General features: G+C 40.3%; 1 protein-coding gene across 1 annotated transcript in view; it reads right to left on the bottom strand.

Annotated features, from left to right (window-relative positions):
- LOC306765283 (inactive phospholipase C-like protein 2) overlaps positions 1–27,848 on the bottom strand; it is a 60,547-nt gene that overhangs the window by 16,303 nt on the left and 16,396 nt on the right. Inside the window, exon 2 of the mRNA XM_079252690.1 lies at positions 5,038–7,524. Coding sequence (XP_079108816.1) covers positions 5,038–7,524 — 2,487 coding nt within the window. The remainder of the gene's footprint in view (positions 1–5,037; positions 7,525–27,848) is intronic.

Here is a 27,848-nt window from a genome sequence, read left to right as displayed (position 1 = left end):
TCCCTGCTAATTAAATGGAGAAAATGAAGTCTCAACATGCCCTGTTAATAAATCAAATTTCAAGAGCAAATCTTATTTGGCTCCATTCATTTGAACCTCATGCGCCCCCTTTTGTACAAAGTCCTTCATTTACATCCTGAATATCAATTTCAGAGCTTTTTTTCTACTTCTTTTCAACTACATTTTTGTAAGCGCTTGCACTGAACTTTAAGTGCTGGACAGATTTAAGCTAAAAAGGCAGCTAAAAAAGTCGTGCCGTTGTATTCCCTCTCTGGCTAACATCTTTTAAATCATGAGTCTTACATAAGCATTTACACCTCAAGACATGTTCAGCAACAGTTTGTTCACCTAAATCCATCCTCCTCCTAGACTGTGCTCCAAGCACAACTCACCCTGTGTTTCACTCCTCACAGTTCCTCTGCCAGCGTGCTTTCTAGCCCACAGTTGCACGTCTTGCTTCAAAGTCTCAAAAGCTCTTGTGAAAAGACAACTGCTTCTCGCAGTGTTTGATTTTTCTGCCAGCAAGGGAATTTATGCAACCAAATCCTAACGGTAGTAGCATGCATCAGTACAGTGATGAAGGGACGGTTAAAGGGGCCAAGAAAGTGTGTGCTGATGTATGAGGACATGAAGTGAGGCTCATAATGAGAAATACTAGAGGTGCACATTTCTGGTACAGTGCGAGAGAGTTACTGAGAAACAATGTAGAAGGTGGGGAGAAAAAAGCAATTGAGAGAGTGCGGGGGAATAAGTCCACACCGCATTATGTGGTGTGAGAACCAGCTGTCTCCCCGGGCTATACCCCAGGCCTGCAGAAAAATCCTCATACCTTAGAGGATGTGCTGTTACTGCGAAGCTCAACCTTCCTGTAGACAAAGAGAGTGGCCATGGAGCACGGCATCTGTATGCGAAGCCTCATACACTACTACACAATGCTACAATGGAGGAAGCGGGACAGCTCTGAGGCTCTGGATTAAAAACCCCATGTGTGATGAGCTGTGCATGTGCATGAACCATGTGTGCCTGCATGCCTTTATGTCTCAGTGTGGTCTAAGCTGAAGTTATTAGCAAGCTTTGTATAATTCCTTGCATGTGTGTCAGGGACCACATGCATACATGTTTTTTTGATTCTGTTTCCAAGTCAGTGTGTTACAAAACTCAATGAGAGGCTTGTGTTTTTAATTACTCCCTTCCCCCACTTTATTCCTCTTCCAACATTCCCCAAATGAGAGCTTCGTGTCTGGTTACAAGACTGCTTTTGTTTCTGTTTGGCCAGCTCCCGGTTGCTTTTTCTGCTTCTGTCTGTGCGTGTCTCTCATGCTTTCGGCACACAGCATCAATATGTTGACAATGTCATCGAAGCGTTTTGCCAAAAAAGTCAGAAACTCCTTGAACGCATCACTCGTCCAACTCTAAACTTTCGAAGGATCACTGGGCGCCCAAGCTCTTGCAGAAACAATTAATCTACTGTCTCGAGCTGCATATAAAACATGGCATCCTATCTTATCTGATTTGTCAGCGATCATGGATTCAGTCTGTATAATAGTCAAATCCGCATTGCTTTCTTCCATTATTCAGAGCAGATTTCATGGAAGCTTGCAGTTGGAGGAAAAAAAGAAGTCTTAAAAGAGTTTAGTGGGGTGAAATAATGACTGCAATTTCTAAAGAGCATGTGTGCCTATGTGTGTGTGGGTGTGTGTGCACAGCTTCACAGCTATGGCTGTATGCCCTCATGTCTAGTTTTAGTTTAGTGGCAATAAGTACACAAGACTATTCTTGGCATTCAGACAGGGAAGTCAGGAGTTATAAAGCTTTTAGATCTGTTGCTTTGCCGAGTGTTGGTCATTTTGCTGCCCCTTCAGGGGCCTACAGATCCAGGACACCATGATCCACGCAGCTGGCTCTACAAAGCCTTCACAGCTGCCCTTTATTTTTACATTTAAAAGGGATGTGCCTTATTCTACAAACACCTCCATTCATTTATGTTTTAGCATCCCTCTCAACTTCACCACGTTAATTTATTTCATGAACTTTTATCTTCATTTCAAAACGACAAATTTACATTTCAAACCTGAGGAAAATGACGCTTTGTGGGTGGTTAGCGCTGCCAGCGTTATTTGATCAGGTTACCACACACTCATATTCAATCACCTGCCGACATTTTTCATACGGACCCACAGATTAGACTCTGAATCCATTTGTTATGAAAGATGAATTATGGCAGAGATTAGAGTCTTATCTCTGACACGTGGAAGGACTGTGATTAATTCCAAATTTAGCTTTAGTTAGTTTGTTGGAGTTTTACAGAAGTAATGACGTTTAATTAGTCTGTGTCAAATATGCAGAGCTGACTGATATTTCCAGTCTTATTCATCATTTTTAATGCTGACTGATGGCAATTGGCATTTAGGTTGACATTATGACCTGCTGGAGTGAAACATTTTAAATGATTCAAAAAAGGGAAACCTATAATAATGGTAAAGATTATTATAATCTCTGGTTTATGTGATATTATCTTTAATTGGTAATAATAATCAGGTTTTCTAATAGTTTGTTTTTTTTTGTTTTTTTTTTACAAAAGAAATAATATTGATTCTACCTTCTCCAAGGCTTTAATTTGATCATGTTTCTACAACAATCGGAATGACTGGTTTCACTTCTTAACATAAAAGTATTTCTCTGTGCCGGGTTTTAGAAAGTTTAAAGGATCCTCCTCAGTAGAGAATCCCTATTTCTGCTATATGCTTGACAGCAAGCCAGAGGACATTTAATTACTTCTTTGCTAATAAGTTTGGTCTGTCGTTTGTTTGTGGTACCATTAGGGTGAGGTTACTGCATGCCGAGGAAACACAGGATGACTTTGTTTATGTATTTATGGCCTTGATACATAAACTAGTAAGTCTAATGTGCAGCCCCTGGAGAAAAGCTTGTATTTGATTGTCTTTTTATGCAAGTCAGCAATGCATTTTTAATACTGTCAAGCCTTCTGGCCATACAAAAAGATATTAAGCTATGAAAAGGATCAAATTGAACCAGGAAAATTGAGATTATAATTAATTATAAAATCGGTATACTACCTATTACCATAATTTCTTGGGCAGGTAGATATATGAAGTTATCTACCAATATAAAACCCATGACAAGAACCAAACAAGAAGGGATACTGCTCCTCCACTTTACATCCGAGACACCACAGACACAGTCACCTTCAAATCCTGACTCAAGACCAAGTGCAAAATTAAAAGTTTCGGTACAAACATTTTGGGAAAGGTCGACAAGTTGTCCGTTTTTGGCACAGTCTTTTTTCAAACCTAAATCCTTGGGTTCTAAAATGTTGAAGGCCCAATAAGAACAACTGACATGAATTAATCCTTTTTTGTCATTCTTTTACTTACACAAATCTACAAACGAAAAGAGCGCCTTACAAGCTGAAACATGTTACTAGAACTATCTCAACATGTCAGATTTTACAAGAAAAAAAAAAGTCAATTAATGAAAAACTAAAGCTGAAAAAAACAAGTTTGCTGTTTTTTTCTTTGTCAAAACTTGCGGATTGAGAAAAGTTTTCAATCAAACCTATCACCAAAAAGATGAAGTGTGCACAGAGAGTGTTGCAGTTAGTCATTAGCCAAATATATGCCATAGTTACAAATCTTAGTTCATGTAGAGGAATATTTAAGACCTTTGCTAAGTGCCTAGCAACCCCGTCCTCTTGTCTGAGCAGTAAATGCCCCTCATTAATGATTACACTATTCATAAACCTCATAATTGGACAGCAATTTTACTTTACTGCCTTTTTTTCTACAATACTAATAGAGCGCAATTAATGACAAGTCTCCATCACATACAAAGAAGAAATTAGTTCAGTCATAAACAAATCAGATTTAGGATGACGAAAGTAATCTAATTGCCTTTTCGTGTCTGAACTTTTAATAGGAGGGCTTTTGTTATCTCAAGGATGAATTCCTTTTTATGATTTAGCTTTTTTTTTGCCTTAACACTGTATTTAAACAATGTTTCTCGATGCACACAATATGATCTTTTTAAAATAAACATTTACCCTATGTTGAAACACTGAAATCATTTAGAATCTATCATGAAGTCTATTATCAGGAACACTGCAATGGGCACAAGCGCCTGCTTATAGTCATGCTCTGAGTACATAAACAAACACATATATTGTATATTGCTATGTCCTCAAAGGACCACACACTTAATCTGAATCAGTTCCTCAGTTTAAGCAAAAGCATAAGCTATAACAGCTAAATGTAAACACACATAATGGTGAAGGTTTTACAATATGATGATGGCAACTGCATGAATGAGCTCTGTTTAACCATGTAGTCCTTTAATTCCCATCTGATGATTTCATTAGTATTCTGAAAATGTAATAGTTTCCAGTAGAAACAGGATTCATGACATTGTTCTTTCAGTTGTTGATGTCTAATCTAGTGCAACAGCTTTAGAGGTGTCTTTAAATCTGACTTATCTGACTGTTAAGTCTGACTTGGACCATTTTTTGTCCTGTTGAGTTCTCTAAGCTCATGAGGATAAGAGGGATTATGGCATTTTTTCTCTTAATTAATACATTTGTATCTGATTCAATCAATATATCACTACTGATAAGCAATGCAGTCTTTTAGGGGGCATTCACACCACCCCTTTTCTTTTTTGTGGTCTGCCTTGTCCTCTCTTTCTGTAATTCTTCATAGAGTGCCATCTCTGACAAACGATAATACATTATGTAAAGGGTTTGCTTGATTAGGTACCGTATGACAGCAAACTCGGAATGAAAGAATGTTGCCACCCCCAATTGTACTATGTTTATTGGACTCAAAGAAATATCTATTATATTTTCTTTCATTATTATGCTGTAAATGCCCCATCATCCAAGGTCAGACTAAACTAACACAAAATACAAAGCTTAGTCTAAATCAAGGTCATGGGGAGCTGGAGCCTATCCCAGCAGAGAGGCAGGATACACCCTGAACTGGTCACCAACATCACAGTTTAAATAAATTGTCAGAATGTACTAACCTGCACATTTTCTCTGAGGTCCGTAGCTTCCCTGAGGGGCTGCGTGGAAGCCCTGAAGAGCTCGTCCACCACTTTAATCCCCGTAGTTTTAGTGGTGGTGTACTCCCGAGCCTTCCGACCTTTCCTCACAGATATACCCCTCTTATGTGCCTTTCCACCACCCCGCCTGTTGGTGATGGCTACATGGACAAAAAGGGTGGTATTGGGTAGAAACTCCCCTGTTAGAGACTGCAAGGGGAGGTGTCTGTAGCCTGGCTGTAGGCACTCAAATGGAATGGTGTACTGGCCAATGAACTCATCTCCGATGTAGTCGTCATCCAGAACCACAAAGCGTAAAACTGCAAGTTCTGGTAAATTGATCTGGAACTCAAAACTCTCATCGAAAATCGGATTGTCTCCATTCTGGGACACAGTCTTGGTTCTTTGCTCAGCACAGTCAGCTGGTATGCCATGGATCTCTACATATATATAGGGCTCCACTACATCACCCTTAGCAGCAGACCCACGAGGCTTGGGCAGATTCTGCCCACTGATGACCTTGATGTGAAGAAGCTGTGCAGACACTCCTGGCAGGGAGTCACGAGCATTGGCACTAAAATAGGACACTTCCTCCCTCATGATAGCTGGTCGTAAAACATATCCACAGTTGCCATTCTGTCTGAACCAGCCTAGGTTAAGATCCATCATCAGGCCCGGTGTCTGGTAGTTCATGGCCACAATCTGACACCCACACTTCCAAAAATCCTGGGGGTTCATGTTGCTGGCATCAATCCTCATTGGCGTGGGGTATACTCTTGAGAGGAAGCGCTTGTTATAACAGACAAATTCTTCTGGGAACTCATTGGCAAATCGGTTTGCATCAACCTCATTAAAGGAGCATATCTCCCAATATTTTTGGTCCCTCTTAGAGATCTCAAAGTCCCTGAACTGTACTGACTTGCAGAGAGATACAAGGTCAGACAGCTCCCTGGACAGTCGCAGTCTCTTGCAGCCCAAGCCATTCAGCTGGTCCTTCTCATCACCTCCAACTCTGCGGGACATTTCCAGACCCTCTTCCTCATCTGTCACATCCCCCTCAGCATCAGTGCAGCTGGGTGGCAGTTTTTTACTTTTTAGCAAGATTTTACCTTTAAGTTTCTCAGGAGAAGGTAGGTAGTTGTCCTCTTTGTTGGGAGATTCAACATGCAGTTTGTCTCCAAGAATCTTCTTCATGTGTTGTGCCATGACCCTTTGCTGGGGGATACAGCAGTGGGTTACCAAGCAGAGGATCAGGGGATACTCAGAGCTTTCAAAAGCATACTGGTTGATGATATCCATGACTTTAGAGAAAGCTAGTTGTGAGGCCACAGAACTACCAACATACACCACTGGTTCATTGTCAGGGCCATCCCATACTATGACCTCAATGCTGCGACATCCCATCCTTAGAGCTCGAATGTAGCTGCTGATGTCCGATGAACCCCAGATATGGTCATCCAGAAGGGAGGCATTATGTGAGGAGTTGATGTAATAGTGGGAGAGAGGCTGGGTCATGTCTTGGCATACACGTTTGTGCTGGGGGTCAAAAATGTGGCATTCAGAGGACAGGAGGTAGTGAGTAAAACCATCAATAGAGAGGTAGCCCCTTTCTCTGCCCTCAGCAGATGGCTCATATTTTTGAACAATATCCCTGCACATTTCTTCTGATACTCCCTCCACACCTTGCTCCACCTCTACGAACAGCATCAGATCTTTGCTGTCCAGATATTCTTTGTTACTAGAGAACTGAACCAGCAGGAAGAAAATTTCTGGTCTCGTGCAGAGCTCACAATAGGCCTCCACAAATGTATCCATATTAATTGCTTCTCCATATTGGTCTTTAGCTTTCTGTAGTTCCTTGAACTTCAGCTCTATCCTAGACTCTTTCATTCCAGGATTGAGCCCTTTGATTATCTGAGTGGCTCTGAAGAGGTCTATGTGTCCGTCTTTTTCTATATCTGCCAGCTCAAACACTGAGCCAATCCAAGATGTTCGCAGGCTTGGTTGACTTGGATCCACCATGTCCACGGTGTGGCGACCATAAGACACCAAATATCTTAGACCCATAACCCATGTGCTGACAACATCTGCTGTACTAGCCACCAAATCCAAGGATTCATAGTTATCTCCATAGATGATTGAAAAGGCGCATTCATCAGGGAACTGATCTGAGAGACCATTGCTGCGCAGGACAGGAGTTTTCTTTCCCAGACGGACCTCCTTAATGCTCTTGATTTCCAGTTTGGCCTTCTCCGAATCCTTCTTGGATGGCTCCCAACGGAGCCAGTGCATGTCCGGATCAAGCAGGAAGTAGCGGTTGTACATGCGTGAATTGGAGCGCACCTTCTTCATCTCGCAACCCTCCATCATAAAGGCCATGCAAGCAGCTGTGCTGTTGATCTTACGGTCACTTGGCATTGAGCTGAAGGACACAGTTTTCTTCCTCACCTGCCTCTGTTTGGAACCATCCTGCAAACAGATGAGGGTGGGGGAAAGTTGGGACAGAAAAAGTTTACTTGGCTACGTTTCTAAATTTAAAAAACAATAATGAATACAAAATGATACCTGGGAAACTGAATGATATTTTTTAACTGCTACAAGCGAGTGATAGACAAAGATTAATCTCTTTCATTTGTTAATCCTTCTAATCTCCTGAATATAAAAATATGAAAGTTCTTTGTTAATGATTGCCACTCAATGGGAAGCATAAATTTCTTCCTGCTCTGTTTTCTCCAGCATTTCATCAATTTGATATGGTCTAACTATATTTATTTTTTAATTTAATTTAATTGTATGTATTCTGAGAACATCTGTTGTCCCAGGCCAGGGGCCTCATTTATAAAACTGTGCATAGCAACAATGACTACAGGGGGTGTATGTACAGAAAACAGATAGTGCTGCGCAAAAAAACGTATAAATTTATAAAGCAGCGCACACACATTCCCCGCCTGTTTCGTTTAATAAATTAAGATCAAGACTAAATTTTGCGCACATGAGGGAGCATCTTGTCACGCCCACATGATGGCTATAAAAGGTTAGGCGAACGCCCCTGATAAATATTAATCAATCTCATTTCCATGATGGCTCAGAAGGGAAAAAAAGCAAAAAGGAGGAATTTTCTGGTATGGGAGGTAGAAATTCTCATAGATAAGGTTGTAAAATATTCAAACATTTTATTTGGTGGACACGGGATGGACATCACCAACACCAGAAAGGCAGAGGAGCTTCAGCAGGTGACAGATGCTGTCAACACATCTTGTCAGATGACTAGACTTATCCCGAAAGTAAAAATAAAGTGGTCAAACAATAAAAATGTAGGGAGAAAGTGCATCTTCGTTCACAGGAGGAGTATGTTTGCCAGGAAGGAATGGGGTACAGCTGCTCATGACCACATTTTAGAGGCTCGGGGAAGAAATACGAGTTCACAGATACGCTGGAACCAAATGCTACTTTGTTTCACAAATGAGACGTCCAGTTTATTTATTGTTAAAATATTGCTGTTCCTGTATGTCACAGCTGGGTTGGAGCGCTGGAGATGTGTTTGGAAAGGGGGAGGCCAGGGATTCCACCTTGTGTCCCCCAGCAGGCGTGTCCTCACAGAGGACACAATCATTGTCATCAAGCAGGTGGTGCAGGAGATGGGAAGAAATAAAAACCACCCTGACAGAAATTACATTAAAAGATAAACTTGTGAATAAATAAGAATTCTCCACCTCTTCTAGCCACTGCGTAAAGCATAAGTGTTTGGTTCCAACATGAGAAGATGATTCTTTACGGATTGGGGTGCATTTTATATCCAACCATCACTTTAAGTTCTGTACATTTGCAGGTGGGGGAAACACCCTGATCAGCCTACTGATGAGCAACCACATCATTTTAATTGCAATTATTCATTCAGACCTTTATTAATATGATAGCTTCTGTACAACTTATTAACTGTGTGATCTGGCTTTTATAACATGTAGAAATGCTTTGTTTCAGAACATATTTTAGTGGTTGACATTTTATGTGGTGAAGTAAGAATATAAAATACGCATTTTCTCAATTTTTGTAAATGCTGTTAATGCACAACATTCTGTGTGAAAGATTATATTTGAATTTGAACAAATGTCTCAAATTTCACATCATTTCTTTGGTTTTATTTTCTGCCTTTGGTGTCACCGTTTCCAGTTTCTCCAGATTTTGTGCGTACACCAGGGTCAGAGTTGACGTGGCGGGAGGGACATTTTACCACCAAGTCGGGTTTTTGTCAATCCCAAAAGTTGACTATAATTGGCGTACGCCGGGTTTTGTGCGTGCGACAGCTTTATAAATGAAGGCCCCAGGTCTTCCAAAGGCTTTTGGTACAAGAAAAAAACAAAAACAGAAAGTTGTCAGAAAAACAAATATCCATGTTTCTATAAATTTTATTCAATCGGCTACAACTGATCAAAAAGTGGAAGAGCGAAAGCAAAAAACTAAACTTTGTTCAAATCTGCACACCAAACAGACAAAGCCACTAAATCACAAAGTAATACAATCTCATAACAAAAAAAGAGAAAGCAATAGAAAACAAAATCCATCTATCTAAATATATCAATCAATGAGCAAAAAAACTGATCAAAAAGTGATAAAGCTGAGACAATAATTGATAGTACAGATGTGACATTGTGGTTAAAGCCTATGAAGGAGATCATTTACCTTCCGGTGAAAATGAATCTAAAAACTCTTGTTACATTTGTATATTAAAACTTATGTATGACCCAGTGGGAGCTGACGAAAAAGGCCAGTGAATGGCACTTGAGTATCATTCAGCACAGACTGTAACCACGGTAACTTCTGGAGTTTCCCTTTCATACAAATTGTAAAGTACTGTATACTGCATGAGGTCTGCTTGTTGCAATGAGAGGGTATATGACTGAAGATATGATTTCTGGCTTCGCTCAAGTCACAGAGGTCTCATTTTACAAACAAAGTTAAGGGCTATAAAATTGGTTTCATGTTACCTTTTTACTGCAAATGTGATTTACTGATTAAATATTCATCCTGTGGGCAAGATCTCATAAATACATTCTTTGCCAGCCAGTTTCACCGACACAAAAAGGTTTGTTGTATCTCTCTACAGCAACCAGAGTAAAAAATAACCTTGTGAAAGCAATAAAGGAGATGCACTAAATAACCTACACACACACACACACACACACACACACACACACACACACACACACACACATAGAGACCGCTGAACTTCAGCAGCTTTTACATTTACTGGCCTCGCTGGCGGAAAGCAGACAGTGTTGCCCTATTTCCATACAGGGCTGTGGTTTGCAAGATAGCCTGAATTCCAATGGCCTGGTTTAGGACTTGGAAACTGGGCTTGTTAAATAATTCATATCACAGAGAACAGTACATAAAAATCACGAATAATGCAATCAACACAATTCTGTAATACTCAACTCAAAGCCACTGCAGTATCACCGCTGAAATAAAGCAGTTCTAAATTTTTTAAAACAACGTTTTATGTCTTATTAACCTTTTTTAGTATAAGTATAACTAAAAAGGGGCAGAAGACTGCAGGGCTTGCCTTATCCCTTTCCCCCATGAATGGCTGTAGAGGTCTGATGGATCTCGCATGACCAAAGTCTAGCTGTAGCCACAGTGCAACTACAGTTAAATACCTCAAGACTATCTATCTTCCACCTGACGACCAGAGGCAGATGACGCCTGGCAACTCATCCCGATTAATGAGCACCATGACGCAGGGCTGAGGACATGACACGATCATCACTCTCTGGTTTTGCCCTTGTTTTCCGACCTCTATCTCTCCTCCCGAAATTTGAACAGTCCATATAATTTCATTATCTGTAATTTCTCTGAAGAAATGAAAAAAAAAAAACCCAACTCAAACATATACACTGACAATTGTTTCATGCGGTCAAAAATATGTGTTGAGTAGTTTACTCAGTGATCTTATACCAGATGGTGTGCAATGGTGCAGTGATGCTCGGACCACCCAGGTCAAAAGGGTTTCTCTTGCTCTGCTAAAATAGAGCTATTCAACCCTGTATTTTCTTACCCTGGAGATATACTGGCATGCATTTGTTGCTACAACCAGTGCCAAGACCCACAAGCATATGGTAATCTATGTTCCCTTGCCAAGATTAAGAGGTAAGGACCGTGCTGTTGGTTCATCTGAGGGGAGAATACAATTTCAAGTCTTTCACAGAGGTTAACTGAGAGTGAAATGATCTTGTTAACCACTTCTCATTGGATGTAAACGGACCACAGCATGGATATTAACCTTATCTCCTCTGTTTGTCGTGCTCTCATTTAAAAAAAAAGAAAGATAACATCCCCCACCACCCCAGTCATCATAGCAGGAACAAGTGATAAATCTGAAGGCCATAATCAGGAGCTCAAATTACAACCAAAATGTCATGCTCTTTAATCTCACCAGCTTCACAGTTAACCGCTAAACTCTTTAAAATTGAGCAAAAAGTCAGTTAGTCTCTTCCTTGCTTTGCTCTTTTTAGGAGCTGTTTGCAAAATCAGCCAGATGGACATCCACAGTGGTGGGTTTAGTGGGGATAAGCGTGGCTGAAAGCAGACTGAAAAAGTGGCTCTGTGAAGGAACACAGAGCCTCATCTGAATATTTCAAGGTATTTTTTTTAGGGAGGTGCTGCAACTGCAGTGGGTCAAAGGGTGTGATAGTAATCTAGTTTCTCATTATAATGCTGTTACAATTAGCTGGACAGCCAGACACCACAGCATGCCGCTGGTCTTTCAATTAACGCCAAGCCGACTTAATGTGCTTGTGATGGCGATCGCTTTGTAAATGATTAAAACCAAACTGGTTATTAACTTCTTTATTTGATGCAAAATCATACAATAGGAGACAGAGGGGACAGATTTATTTCTCTGATGGTTAACGATAATGTGATTATGATCACGATTAAATGGGATGCATGAAAATATATTAAATTGAAGTCTTGGCCAAAAATGTTAGCAATCCTAATTTTATAAACATACACAGTTTTTGCATAACAATGCAAAAAGCTTAATTTCAAAGATGTTCTAATTCATGTTGCTACTTGCTGTTTTCTTTCCCTTTTCTGTCACTCTCTCCATTTATTTCACAGCACCCAGGGCATTTCTTGGTAGACGTGTCAGGATTTCTGTTCGTTTTTATGTGCTAAAGTGTCCCTGACTTGGCGGCCTGATGCTGTTGCTTCTACCGTGATGTGGGGGAATTTTTGGTCATCAGCCACACCTTCCCCTTTCCTGTGGTGACATTTGCAGCTCCAGGCTAGGGCAAGTACATCCTGATGGAGGGTCAGGCTGGGCTGCAAGATGAGTTCCACAAAATCCTCTGAAGGGCAACCATTAATAATTTTCCTTTCTGTCTCTCCCCTCCCCAACATTGTTGTTGCAACCTGACATGGGCACAATAAGCTAAGGACATGAGGACCTAAACTCCAGGGAGGTAATTAATGCAACAAGCTCTAAGGCTTGGGATAGAAACAACAGCAGCTTAGGGGTAACCTGGATTCCATGCAGAATAAAGTATACCAAACAATTTTAATCTCTGCTCTGCTATTCAAAGGGTGCAATTTATCATATCTATAATAATTCTTTTTAAAAATGCTCATTTTAGTTGTGTTTAAAATGTACACACACCAGTTTTGTTTTCCTTGAATCCTCCAGTCTGTTATGAGTCCTATGCTATCAGTTACATTTTAAGCACAAAACATTAAATATTATGCTGTAACTGTTTAAGACTAAAAAGATGTGTAAGCCGCACTGTCAAATAAAAATAAAAACAATAAAAGTCCTCTGATGGTTAGCCTGTTTTTGAACGTATGCCCTCCTGTGGGACCCTGGATTTTCTGCCTCTTCCACAAACGTGGCCCACTTCCTCCTCATTCCACCCAATCTCCAACCCATCCCACCTCCTCGTCACGGCTGTGTTGGCTGCCTGCCACTCGCTCCTATCATATCTCAACTCTAAAACAGGTCTGCAGAAAGCAGTGAGCCACGGCTCAGTTCCTCTCGCCCACAGAGCTACTGTGTCATTCGTGTGTGCGCAACGAGAATCAGTGAATAAGACAACAGGGGGGCATGTGTAATGGGGAGTGAAGACACAGCAGAGTGGTGCCCTCTTGACAGCATGCTCTCCCGGACAAGAGTCACAGTATGTGAGGCCTGTTTGCCTTTATGTGTGCTTGGAAATCAAAAGATCAGTGTCTATACAAATATGTGTACCCTGACAGACAAGTAGTCACAGCACATGCACACACTGGCATGCCAAACACCGAGATATCTAACACACAGACTGTGTTTGAATTGTTAAATGATCTAAAATTCATTTCAGTTTTGGACTCAGCAATAATGTTACAATCAAATTTTTCCCTCCGTCTAACCAGTGATCTGCTTTATATTGTGTTAACCAGCCTGGAAGCAGAGCAGGACTTTCTGCTTTTAAATGTTCATGTGCCTCATAAGGGTTTTCCTGCTTTTATTTTGAAAAAAATGTAGAAAGGCAACAACTAATAGGAAGAGTCACTGCTAAATTAAATTAACAAAAGAGAATGATCATCATTATGTGATTTTGTATCATTTATTTTTTAATTTCGTTTAATTTTTTTCACTTTATTTTTTTATGGGTTTTTTTTTTTTGGGGGGGGGGGGGGGGGGGGGTGTGTTCCAATCAAAAGCACTAAATTGTCAAAAATCTGAGACCTGGCTTTTGCCTCAAATGATTTCACAGCTCAAGGAAGATAAGATCAGAGCATCCCCTCCTAAGCTGCCCATCAACGCTCCAAAGCACCACAGTACCGCCTCCTTCCCACATGCAAGATCTTTACTGAAACTGACATTTGAGCCTTGCTACATAGAGCTTGGGGCAGACGTCATTCAGCATCTAACAGACTTTAAGACAATGTGGAAATAGTTGTCAATAAAGGAACCCTGACAAAAGAAAAACAATGAAAGAGAGTCACTTTATAAGACAACAGCATATGTAAGACTGGAGGAGAAACTGGTTGAAACAGATATAGAAAGCTCTTTTATTTAGATTAATGTTAGCTTAATTTGTTTCGATGTTTAGGCAATGCTGCACAACTTCAATGTCAATAAATCTGACTTAATCATATCTGAACAAAAGTAAGTCCCAATAAGCAGAAAAGAGAAAAACAAGGATCAAAAGCTAAGTATGGAAGTCATATTTGCCTTAGTTACGGGGTATTGTTATCTGTCATGGCAGTAAAGGACCTTGGAGTTGAATAGAGGAAATATGAAAGGATGGAGAGAATAAAAAAGACAGATGAAGAAATGAGAATAGGAGGCAGAGAGAAGTCAGGCCTGTCACCATTTGTCACAGTAATCTCTCATGTGGGCGATTGGTTAAATTCACACAGCAGCAGTCTCAGTAAATCTTTCAGAGATTTTTGTAGAACATGAACAAAATGTATGAATAGACTAAATGATTTCAAGAAGGAATGTAAAACCCCTGAATAAAGTGTGTATACATGGTTGTGCTTTTCCCATCGCACAAATGGATTTACATTTTCCTCCAGGGCATCCATCATTGTTGATGATGCTAGTTGTGCCTTGGATGCAAGGCCTTTTTGCTGCTGTTAACCCTCTTTTCATGTTCAGATAATACATGGAAATCCCCCAGAGAACACTGGGAAAGCCAAAGAGCACCAACCAGCCTGACTAATTACTGGCCCACAGATAGGAGGTCATTGTTATTGAACTATGGAACCGCAGAAAAAGGGACAAAGTGCCATTTTTCTGCTTCGATGTTATGTCAGCATCAGTCATGAAACCACTCGACACATTCAGAGTAGCATGTCTAAGGGTTTGTTTGTAGATCATATCGCCACCCATTTAAATGTACACAGACATGCCCACCAGCATCAGGCTGTTCGGTGGGTTCTTTAAGACACAACACTCTTTCTCCCCAGCTGCTTTCCATCGCATTGCTTCTCCAATGGGGCCAATTATTTCCAGCAGAATCTATGTAATAGTGCCGTTCAGGTACGTTTAAATGTGTTCATGTGTACATGAGAGCACACTTGTTGCTAAGCTTGAGAAAAAGAGAGAGAGACAGACACAGAGTGTGTCTTTTCCAAGGTCAAGTCACACTCAGCTCACCATTTCCACAGGCTGAGCTTCCAGCCTTATCTGTCTCTATACGAGGCGTCCATTGTCAGTCTCTCTTTCTACTCTGCATGAGAATGATTGCGTGGGAATATTTTGTTAATGTGTAGGACAACGATAGAAAAACCCTTGCATATGGATATGTCCTTTCACCTCTTCTCAACCCCATATCATCATCTAATTCATTCATATTCAGTGTTTCTATCATGCAGTGTTTCTGTTCACACTGTGCCCTCATATAACGTATGTGTCCACTGTCCCAGAGTGTAATAATGTGTCTAAAAACACATGTTCTCTTTGCACTTTCAGCCACTTTGGAGAACTTTTTTTATTAAGATGCCATCAGTGTTGTGTCATAAGGGTCTTGCAAAGAACCTTCTCTTTTCTCCCACCAATTATCTTTGCATGTTGATGTGAGGACAGCAGAAAAAGAAATTAAATTCTGGAGGAACAAACTGATGGATCCCATCTTATCATTTTTTTACTGAATGCACAAAAGGATAAAAAGCTCTGTGGAGTTATTTGCTTTGCTTCCTTTTAGCAGAGAAATCATAGCTTTGTTATTAAGCTTGGATTAGTCACTTCCTGGTTAAAAAAAAAAAAAAAAACTAAAGCAATTTAATTTAATCCATGTAAACAGACAGATTTCGGTTTGGAGAAAGATGCTCTCACCACTTTAACCATGTATGACAGTAAGCAGATTTGGTGGTCTTTTAGAGTTTGCACATCAAACATGAGGCGGTTGTGTCACCTTCCAGTTTCAATAAAACCACAAGTCAAAGAAAGTTGCAGCTTTTTATATTCTAAAATAGCTTCATGCTCATTGAGTGAAAGTTGCGTGTCAGTCCCCTCACAGGCATCGCTACCAAGCTCACTGATGTCTATCTGATAGCTTATAACTACATTTCATACCTCCACTTCCCCGAGGTCAGTATTAGTTTAATTAAACAGGGTTATTTCATCACAAAGCATTCCTTTCATTACGTTCATTACCATAGTGTTTTGTCGTTTCCTAAAATGGTTTTCAGCTCCAGGCACTGGATCTTAGCTGTGCCAAGGATGTGTATCGTGTGGGAGAGCTAGACCTAAATGTGTCTTTTCCCAACTTCTGACGATGGGTGCTGAAAGGATAATATTTGACAATAGGCTGACGATACCTAAGTCTTGTCCTTGATCCCACACTTTTTTTCGCCAAGGGCTTGCGAGTCTCGGTTTTTGCTTTCTCTCTTTTCTGTCACTCATTCTTTATATCTCTTATTTCCTGAACCATTCTTACTTCTTTATCTTTTTATATCCTGTAATATAGCACCAATAAAGAGATTGGTTTGGTAACCGGAAACAATTACGGTGATGCTGTTGGTGTGCCTAATGTTTCCGCCCTGTGGGAAATGATCCATCACTTTCTTAATATTATCTGACAGATGCAGCTGTTTTGAACCTGCCCAAAATGAAAAGTCTGCCTGAGCTTCAGGCGCAGCAAAAGAGGAAAGCCAGAAGAATTCTTTTGGGCATTGGCACAAAGACAGACAGAGGATGTGGGAAATTTGGTCTTTTTTTTTTTTTTCTTTCTACATACCAAACATGGCCTTTCCATGATCCACTTCCAAAGAAACTTTGAACAGACCCCCGTCTGAAAGAACTGACCTTGTGGTGCATGTGGTGCTCAGTGCTGCTGTTTTGCTGAGACTGACATGTTTATCACACCCAGATAGAGAAAACTGGATGAGCAGAAAGCTGATAAACAACAAAATGTCACCCTGCCAGTCCCGTGCTATGGATGTCCATGGCATTTACCATGCACCTAAAATAACATTAGGCCAATAGATTACACGCTGCTCTGCATTAAATACATAAATAACTACGAGATGTGAAAGAAGAAAAACGTGGTGTTAGAATATCTTAGACACTTGAAAGATTTGGTATTGAATTTCCAAGTTTGATCGCAGCCTCCTTACAGCATGTTCACTGCAAGTCCTTTTTATTCAGTGCATAAAAATGGAAAACAGCTTTACCGTATTCAGCTTGTTCTGGATGACCTGAGGTGAGCACCAGTAGATCTGGAATGCACCAGAAGCAGTACTGTATAATGAACTCTTTTCCATAAAGAAAATCAGTGTTGAAACATTATGATTCTGCTGCAAGTCCGTGAACACAATCAGTAAGCCATCAGTGTGCTCACAAGTTGTTGTAAGCACACTATACATGCAACTTTTAAAATGCACATAACAATCCTAGTCTGACTAAAAGTGTTTTAGGATGAATTTATAACATTCAGGCAAACACACCCATATAGTAAAGTAAGCGCTGCTGTATACTATGAATTGGACTGAAACTGGCCTATCGGGGCTCTGCATGTGCTTCAATCCAGAAGTAACAAAGCAAACTAATACAACAAACAACAAGAAACAAGTAAGAACTGAAAACAACCTTAAAAGACAGGGCTAATTTCCCTTTTAAATAAAATGAAGTGCATGGTGAACACACAATGTGCAGATCTGTAGACGGTCCAGTTTATCACTCAGCATGGTCCAAATTTACTGCCAGCTAAGAGTTTGCCATCGCTTCGGTCTGTGATATAATAGATCAACTGGAAAAAGCTCAAGGCCAGCAGCATTAAACTGGGCATGCCGCCACCTGTTGTAGTGAAGCCTGACATATTTTGGTCAATAAAACTGATCCCTTTGCAGAGCTTGTTAACTGGGACAAGGACAGTAGTTCAATTCATTTACCAGATTTAATTTAAGTTTTAATTAATTGTTCATTTAAACTGCTAACTATTAAAACAATCAAATCTGCTAAAGCTAAATACATAAACTAGCTTTTATAAATCCCTCTCAGACATGAATTGAAACACTCTGTAGGTTTATATTGCTTTATGTGCTGTATCTGAACATTAAAGTCTAAAGTTGAGCACAGAATTGGTTATAAATAAGACTGAGACTTTACAACAAGTTCCTTTAAGCTTAAATGTTAGAAACTGGATTCGCTGCCCTGGCATCCTCAGTATTTTACTCTGTCAGTGTGGGCACACAGGCATAACCTTGACGGCCATCTGCATTGCAGCGAGTAGCGGCAAGAGGAGAGAGAAGTGCCCCCTCCTGCCACCAGAGAGCCCATGTTGCTGCAGCAGCAGCACAGGACACCTCTGCTACATTTCTCTACTCTCCTCTTCCTCCCCTACATCTCACCTTGCCAGTTTTCCCTCTCATCTACTCCCCAAGTGGGACATTGGGGAGGTGGAGAAACAAGCAGAGAAGCATCCTGCCTCATCCTTGGAAAGATGTGACTTGTGAGGTTCACAGACTGCAGCAGAAACAAACAGCACCATCTCCTATCCTTGATAGTGATTTTGTTTTAGTCACCATCTCCTCTTAGGTGAGGTCTTTAGCTGATACCCACAAGGGTCTGTTTTCCCTTCTACACCTCCTCATGCACACCTACAGATCCACACAAAATGCATCATTGCCAAACACAAGTGTCATTTTCGAGCACCTGCCTAGATTTTCCAGCACGACCACCATTCAAACACCCACAATCCATGTATTTTAAACATCCAGAGCTGAGAAGCTATTTAGACGCTGGAGTAGAGAAAGACGAGATGGAGGCTAAAATTGGCAAGTGTTCAGTGCAGTCCAGTCACCTGTGGAGGCGCAGAGGACTCTGTGTGGGTAGAGGAGCAGGCGAGCTCACTATAACATTGCACACATGGAGCCTTTGATGAAAGCTATTGTTTTCTCCCAAGTCCCCATCTCTGCATTTGACAAAAATAGGACTGCATCTCTAAGCACGCTTTGATCAATGATGCATTTTCTTTCTGACACATTCCACGCCTGCGTCCGTGAAGCCCACTCAAATCTATAAATAATCCCCGTGAGCCTGATCCTTGGCTTGGCTCCTTCCGTCTCGTCAAGAGGCTGGCAAACGATTCGCGGACCGTTCCAGAGGCAGAGTTATCTTTGATCTGCAGAATTATGAACCTTCTTATAGAACTCTTACCCTCTCCAGTTTTTAATCTCGCACCATTACAGTTAACTGGTTGACTTACACTTCCACCATGTCTTGAATAACTGACATCGCCTTTAGAATGGGATCTTATTTCTATACAGTAAAAGGTAACTGTGCATATTTTTTTAAGCTGCTGTAGTACTTGAAACGTCTATCCTGCACTCGTCATGCAGAAACCTGAACCAGAGTGTGGGATGTAAAATATGATACCCAACAACACGCCAGGCCCTCGCCTGGGAAAGATGTTTGCTGTGAAAACCATAATAATAAGAACACTAAGCTCAACAAATGCTTAACAGTAACAATAATGATGCACATCTTCATTGCAAAGGTGATCATGCTGCAGCGGATGTATTTTGTTATTATCAGTAGTCAGAGGAAAATGTGGAAATGATTTTTTTTTCCAGTTTTAGAAAAATCTCTGTTATTTTCCTTCTGGTTCCAGTTGTGTCGGTCCCTTTCAGTATGTATGTTTTCTATGCAGGGCGTGTTTACAAAAGGAGATGCCATGCTGACTTATGTCGACCTGACCATTTATTTAAAAAGCACAGCCTCAGACACGAAGAAACTGCAAACACTGATTTTTTTCTACATGCCAAGGCTGGATATTTTGCTGATACTTGTACATTATGTTTTAATGGGGCACTTGCATTGGTTTTCTTTCCTTTTAAGCAAAAGTCTCTGATTAAAGGTTAAAGAAACTAAAGAGTATGAATAGCAACAGCTTGATAAAATTACCTGCACACCTTCCAGTTATCTCCCTTCTGCAAACAAATGTTTTCACCAGGAAATAACTTCTAGTGCAGGATTTAGTCTCCTGTTTGACTAGCGGTATTCATTCCTATCAATATTTGCAGTACAAACACAAGTGTGTGTGTGAGGTGGTGTGGCAGAACTGATTGCAATAATGAGTAATTTAGCTAGTTACAACTTCAGTTTGGGTCCAACAGAGCTGTGCAGGTCTACATTTTGTTGTAAGAAAACGCACCAACATCATACAGCTGTTTGTTTTGGCTTTTTATAAGGGTTTGTTTTCTAAGAACACTACATCACCTTGCCTTGGGGCTTAAGCGTTTCCATAATATGCAGTTTTCCTGCAACAATTGCCTTGATTTTCAATACTGCACCTGCAATATTGCATCTGTAAATATTTCACATACAAACAGAAAGAAAAAGAAAGTGCATGGTGGAATATTATTCATTTGTTTTTCCTTTAAAAAGACCTCCACTAACCACAGCATCCATCCAATACATTGAGGAATATGATACTAATGGTGAATAATTTGAATAAAATGCTTTAATTTGTTTTGTTTAATCTACTCAATACATCAAATGGAGTTACTCCGCGTACTTAAAAAGGCTGGGAATGAAAAAGCTGTTTTAATGTTTTTTTGTGTTTATGGTGTGGGATATAGGGGAAAGTGAGTGTGAGCAAATCCACAGTGAAGGTAGGACAGAGGACATGGGAGCATGTGGTTCAATGTGCCCACTTAGCAGAGTAGCTGTGGATGAAGGTGACCTTTGTGTTTGCCAGAAAAACCTGACTGGCAGGACTGCAGTGAGGAAAATCTGTTCTGCTCTGGCTCAGTGGCCCGCTACAAGTGATGGAACAGCTGAGGCAAGACATGGGTGACGAATTGGGTGTCTCTTGCATCAGAAAGAAAAATAAAAACAGTTGGCATGCAAAGGGAAGAACAAGGAGAATCACAGCTCCTATTTTTAGGCATGGCCTCACTTCTTTACTTTGAAAAGGGGGGGATCAGGATTCCCTGAGAGAACCAAGCAGCAGTAGAGAAGGTGACAATAAAAGTCACTCACATCCAGAACTTGATACAAACTGACCCATTTTCACCAAAATATTTAGGGCCAACTTGTTAAACCATATTCTGTCAGCAATGATGTGCTGTTGCTGCTCAAGGTTGTGGACATTGTAAGGCCAGAAAACAGAAGTTTATGTCATCTTCATCCATGTTTTGTTCTGTGTATCATCGCTCATAGCCAGTAAAAATAATTTGTCATGCACATCCCACATATTTTCCATGCTGTCTGTTTGTTTTCTTTAAAAAAAAAAAAAAAAAAAAAAAAGTTGTTATCCTCAGTACATATGGGATTCAGATGACCCAAAACAATCAACACATTGCACATTATCTTATATAAAGGGATCCCCAGGAGTTCTTTGGTATGAAAACTGCCGTTTAAGGGAATATGCAATTTAATCTGCTGACTGCCTCACGCCCGAAATCCTCTATGGACTGCGCTTCATCATGACCAACACCTCAATGCATTTCTCACCAAGTCAGAAAAAGCTCTGTGATGTCTCTATCCCAACTGCACACACCCCCAAAAATTACAAAGGAGGGAAGCATCTATAATGACTTTGATGAGTGAGGGAAGCAACGTTTGGTTATCTTTGTACTTAGTTGTGTGAGGTCTTTTATGTGGTCGCTTTTACAGCTGCATGTGTAACATTAGGAATCTGGTAAGCTCCGAGCCAGCAGTTAAACGGGTGTTAGCTTCCAGCAGCAGAACCACATCAGTGTTTAAGGGAGGATCTTCCTGGCCTCTGCAGCTATGGCATCACTGCTGTTTCCTGAAAATTGCTAGGGAGACAACTTCTGTCACAACACAACAACATTCCCTTCCCACTTCACTGAACCAGCATCTTTCAAATAAACTTGTCTTCAGTCTTTAGGATATTGATGTAGGATATATAACCCTATATCAAATTAAAGAAAAAATGAAAACTATAAAAACACCTAATCAAAAATGGGGACTGCATATTAAAAGCATACTTAAAAGTCAGTGTTACCCACATCTCTCTAAGGACAACAAAGCACTTAGGAGGCATTTGCTTAATTATGACAAGAAAAAACTGTTTGCCCTTTAAATTAAAAAAAAAAAACAAAAAAAAAAACCAGAAATCCCAGTGCTGAGTGGTTCTACTGTAAAACCAGGCTTGAGTGTGTGGGCGTCATAAGGACACATAAAAAGGAACTAGGGTCAGAATAGCTGTTGAAGCCCCCGGAGTGGAATACAAAAGAAGAAAAACACAAAGCTCATTTCATTTTAAGGAACAATTTCTCATTGCAGTGACTAATTCTGCTCCTGTAACAGCTTCAGTATTTCATGACGGGAAAACGCATTCTTCCCCCCTGTGATGAAAGATGCTGTAAATGTTGACTGGAGTTAGTCAGTAGCATTCCCATATGAACATGAAAAATCTATACTTTTACAGTACAGAAAGTTTTTGGGTTGACAGACTTTCACTTAAAATAAAAACCAATTAAAAAATAAAATCTCTGTTTTACTGCATTATTTGAGGAAAGCCCTGTAAACACTCAGCTGTAAGGGGGATACAGCACAGTACTCCCACATTCATCCAATTACTCTTCTCTCTTAAACTTTCCCACCTTATATCTGTCATTTTGGCATTTCTTTTCAAGGTCTAAGCAACTCATCTGCAGTCTGCTCCATCGCTGCCAGAGCTAAATGGTATCATCATTTGTCTTGAGCTTTTCTTTTCCACACCACCTGAGCTGTTTACCAGAAACTGCTCAATAACTGGGCCTTGCACATGGAAGCGTCTTTGTTGCTTCCTGCACAAAGAGCTTATTGTGATTTAACATGCTGCATCTGTGAGTATCCTGGCTGATTTACTACACGCATTAAGGACAACAGCAATGCCAGCATTGAACTACCTCACTGTACAGACTTGGAGTGCAGGAGGGGATTTAACAGTGTTGTAACACTGCAGCAAGGTGATAATAATACCAGTGAAAGTTTTACCACATGGTCACGGTGCATGCCTCTTACCTTTTTGCTCTCTTTCTGCTAGAGCAACTGAAAGGCAGAAACTGTGAATATGCATACTTACACCCGTGCATGTCAAAATGCAAGTACTCAGCAACTAATCTGTTCAAACATGAGGGAAATAGAAAAAAAAGCAACTTGCTGGATTATCAGATAAGATTGTAGTCAGTGAGTAAACATTATGTTAAAGCAAGATTAAGGAAAGGAGGCAAGTAATTTGCTCACTTTCAAGGAAAACAAAGACGCTACACGTCATTTCTTCTTTTTTCGCCATGTTTGCTGATGGTTCTGACTACTGGAGCACTATATCCTCGCACCGGAGTCCATCGATTTCAGAAATGCAGCCTGAGTGCTCACACCCTAAGCAGCTCTTTCTGCATCTTGTCTATCACAAACAGATTTTTTTTCCCTATGAGCCCTTTTTCATGACAGTGTGGTAAATCAAAATGCATTTGACTTCATTTCAACCCAGATTAAAATCAACATCGTATTTCTGGAGAATTAGAGATTGAAATTTATTAGACCTTTCTTCTGGGGGAGCTATCCTGCATCTAACAGTTTATTTGATCCACAAACATGCCTGTGAGAGATAAGAGGGAAATAATGAATGGTAAGAGGACACAAGACCCACCAAATGCACAAGGCTCATTTTAGCATTTTTTACCAACACAGTTATCGAAAGATATGGTCATAGAGGTCAAATCTGCCATAATTTGCCATCTTGTAATGCATGAATGAAACAGCTCTGTTTGATATGATCTCGAAGGTACTGAATATTTGGCAAGCAGCGTGATAAGATATTCCTTTTTTGTTGTGACTCCACTGAAATCCCACTCATGCTAAGACCAACTGCTTGTCTTTGATCTTCACTGTTACTTAACTGTGAAAAACCTGTTTTAGTTTGTAACTTCTATTACTGGGATACTTTGTCATGTTTTACTGAAATTTAATTTGCTTGTAATTCAGGCAATTTCCACACTGCGCCAAAGCCGGTTTGGGAGTAAAAAAAAGTTACAAAAACTAGTAGAGGCTTCACTATCCCCATGAAAGCGCTGAAGGACATACTACAAGGCTGTGGAAGGCGTAACGATGACTAAAAAGTAGTACTCCACAGTTAAAACAAGATGGAGCGTGGACGTAGATAAAAGCTCACTGTGTGTTTCAGGAAGCTAAAGCTAGAAGAAGAAGGGGGAAGAATCAGTACGAAGCACAGGGGACGAAGAAGTCAAGCTTCTTCTTTGTATTACGCTGGACAGCAAAGCGAAAAAGCCCCACAAAACAGATGGTCGCCGGCGCCATTCCTGTTGTTTTGTTTTGCATGTATTCGTCACATTGCCGTTACATCCTCCAGTTGTGCGGTTACACTGTCTTGAGAGGTTTCAAACCTGTCCACGTTGGTACCTGCTTTCAGACCTGATCGGTTTCATAGAGGTTAATCCCTGGTTTGTGTGGATGAAAGGACAGTTTGCTAAAATTATTTGTTGTTTTTCTGCATTTAGGCCCCGTGTAGAAGGTTCCTCAGAAGCAAAATTATGTAGGCCAGGGGTGTCCAGCCGCAGTCCTCGAGAGCCACAATCCTGCAGGTTTTCGATGTATTCCTGCACCAGCACACCTGCCTCAAATGAATGTCACCGTGCAGAATTTTATAGGCGGTTAGATCCATTTAATCTGAGTCAGGTGCGTTGAAGGAGAATACACCTGCTGCAAGACAACGGCCCTCGAGGACTGACTTTGGACACTCCCTGACGTAGGCAATACAACAACTTGGTGACAAATTAACAGCAGTTACAGTTTTCTCAGATTTACAATATATGTCCAGTTCTAGCATGCTAATTATGCTTCCAGCTCCTTTACATTTCTGTCTATCAACTTTTTTTTTTTAAAGCTTTTTGTTATTAAACAGTTATTAAATACATTCATTCATATTTCTTAAAGGTGTTCATGGATTAGATGAACAAAAAAAACATTTCTAACAACCAAATCTGCTGGCTACTTGTGATTCCTGTCCTGCCAAGGAGGAAAATCTGCATGTCCAGGTGACCAACCAGATGAAATCCTTACTTGGCAACTAAATGTAAAGCAGCTTAATGACAAGCTTTGATATATTTATACTCCTTATAGAATATACAGTGGCAAGTGTATGTGTTAATCCAAATTCCCCCTGTAATTAAATAATTTGAAATGTAGACAAAAATGTACAAGGAGGTTAATCCAGGGACCTGGTTGCCAAGCAACTCTGCAATGTCTTTTATTTGTTCATTTAGACTCGAAGAAGGTCAACAGATTCAAGGGCCAGCAGAGGAAGGAACACTTTGATCTGACATAAAAGGCCAAGGAGTCTGGGGATAAGGAAACATACAGACCGCTAATAAGAAGACTCTTACTGTAAAGGCACATGATACATCAATCTGTGTATACTCCAAACATTAGATATTTAACCTTTATTTGAGCAGAGTGAAGCCTCACTGAGATGAAAACATTACCAGGCAGGGTTAGGAACATTAAAATGAGTAACATAAGCCGTAAATGGGTCATGTATTCTCGCATTCACAGCACTGAAAGAGCATAAAAATTGTACTGGTATATTAAATTTTAAAAACGTCATTGTTCTGAGAACAAGCTAACGCCCTTAGATTTACTTTTTTGAGTTTACAAGGAAAAATAGTTTTGAATGATGAGCAGAACCCATTAAAAAGTGGCTTTTGGCTTACTTTACAAATGGCTTGCAGCTTGTGTAACAGAGCTGCGCAGCACTCTGAGCGTATGGTACATCCAGTTCCTGAGCTATGCAGAGGTGATGTGAAGGACATCAGTCTCAAAGTATACAGCCAGTGCATGAGAAAACAATGAACAGAGCAAAGTGGTCTTTTAAATATATCCAAAAGGTGTAGATATAATAAATAATAGAAATCCATGTATATGTTGACATGAGAGTGAAAGGAGGGAGGTGAGGTTGTGTGTGGGTGTTCTCTTTTGTATTTTCCAGCAGAGTAGCTACGTCTGATAACGTCAGAAGGCAGAAACCTTACAGCGGTTATAGATTTTTGAAAGCGGTTACAAAAAAGATGGAATAAATTTAACAGATACACCGAATGTTATTGTTTGCTGTCTTTCATTTCAGCTGATACATTTAAGTTTGTGTGTTTGGTTTAACACTGTAGCAGCAATGAGACACTGTGGGTGCAGTTACAGTCTCCAAGCTTTGGTTTAGGGCTCTTGGAGTGCTGAGTCAGCATTATGCAAGCACACAAAGTATAAAGTATGACCGAGCAAAGCCTGCAAAATATCACATCAGTTGGTCAAAATTCATCAGCCGTCAGTCCGTTTAGCACGAGATTCACATTTTTCATCCATTTGGGACATTGTTTGTCCTTTTAGTTTAAATCCAGTTGTCTGTTAGAAGCACCCTCCCCCCATCCAAACATCCAAACATCCTTCATTTCTCCAAAACAAAGCATGAAGTACAGAGAGAACCTTGTGAGGCGTTACATGTCTTGCTTTGTCCCTGTACGTTTCTCTCACGCACAAACACAAACAGCCAGCTCACCACTTTTCTGAGCTGATTGCTCAGCTTTCAGCTTCTGCTTTCTAACGTGAAGAGAAAAACAGTTCTCAGATATACATCCTCTTTCACTTTCTGTCATGCTCCTCGGCCAGACAAAGCCGTGATGCCTAAAACAGTCAAAATTAAAACAAAGAGCTTGCATGATGAGTCCATGTAAAGCAGGGCTGACAAGCAGTTTGTGCTTTTCAAAAGAAAAAAAAAACTAAATCAAAAACATTGTACTTTCCTTCACGAGCTGCATGTTTTTTCTGTATCCAAGGCCATGTTAGAGACGCCAACTAAAACAAAAAAATTGAGGTTCGATGAGGCTCAAGGACATTAATATTGGGTTGTTTTAATAGAAGAAAAACTGCAGCCTGCCTCATAAAGATGCACATTAATCAGCAGAATGAAATGAGATGGATAGCTACAATGGTAAATCACTGGTTAAATCAGTCATGTGCACTGCCCGGCTCCCCTCAAGGAATAAATCAAATTTTGGGTGGGAACTGACAAAATCATTAACACCCAATGGAGGTTTGGCAGGAGCTATGAAATTATATATTTCCTCCACCAAGAATCAAGAAAATGTCTGACTGGTTCTAATTCCTACATCAGCAGTGCTGCTGCTCTTTGTAATCAGATCATTATGGAAATAGATCATTGTTGTTTGGCTAAATGTTACCTCATTGTAATGCTCCGGATGCTAAATAATAAAATGACCTTTGTGCATATCTGCCACTGTTATGTTTCAAAATTTTGCATCTCAGTCTTCTTCTTTCTTCAAATTTGGGAACTCGGGAGACATAGCGGTCATCCTTCAAGCAGAGGGACACATTCGGTCTACAACTTCACCAGTTTGCAAGTCAAAATATCACTGGGCAAGACACGAAAACAACTAAAATGGTCCTTTTTTCTACGTCGCTTTAAAAAAATATTGCTGTTTAATACCTCAAAGGAGAAAATCTGAAACTGCTACTATAGCACTGTTTACATGGAGCGCTCCTGGTACGATCAAACATCAAGTCAGAATAAAATGCATCATGTAAACATATCAGCTGACGTGACCTAATGAGCATCAGGGAAGATTTGAACGAGCCGGATTGTGGCGGACACAACCTTTTTGTTAAAAACAGAAAGAATTAAGGATTATTGAGTATTATGTGTATGATACTTCTAGGTTGTGTCCTATGGTTGTGTGTGCCGATCTACATTTTGAGGACCACAGAGATATACTTTATAACACTAACTGAGTCAATAATACACTTCCACAGTGTATGCCTCAATTTC

The sequence above is a fragment of the Telmatherina bonti genome, assembly GCF_933228915.1.
Source record: "Telmatherina bonti genome assembly, chromosome: 14".
Lineage (NCBI taxonomy): Eukaryota > Metazoa > Chordata > Actinopteri > Atheriniformes > Telmatherinidae > Telmatherina > Telmatherina bonti.
This window is presented reverse-complemented; position numbering and strand designations above follow the sequence as displayed.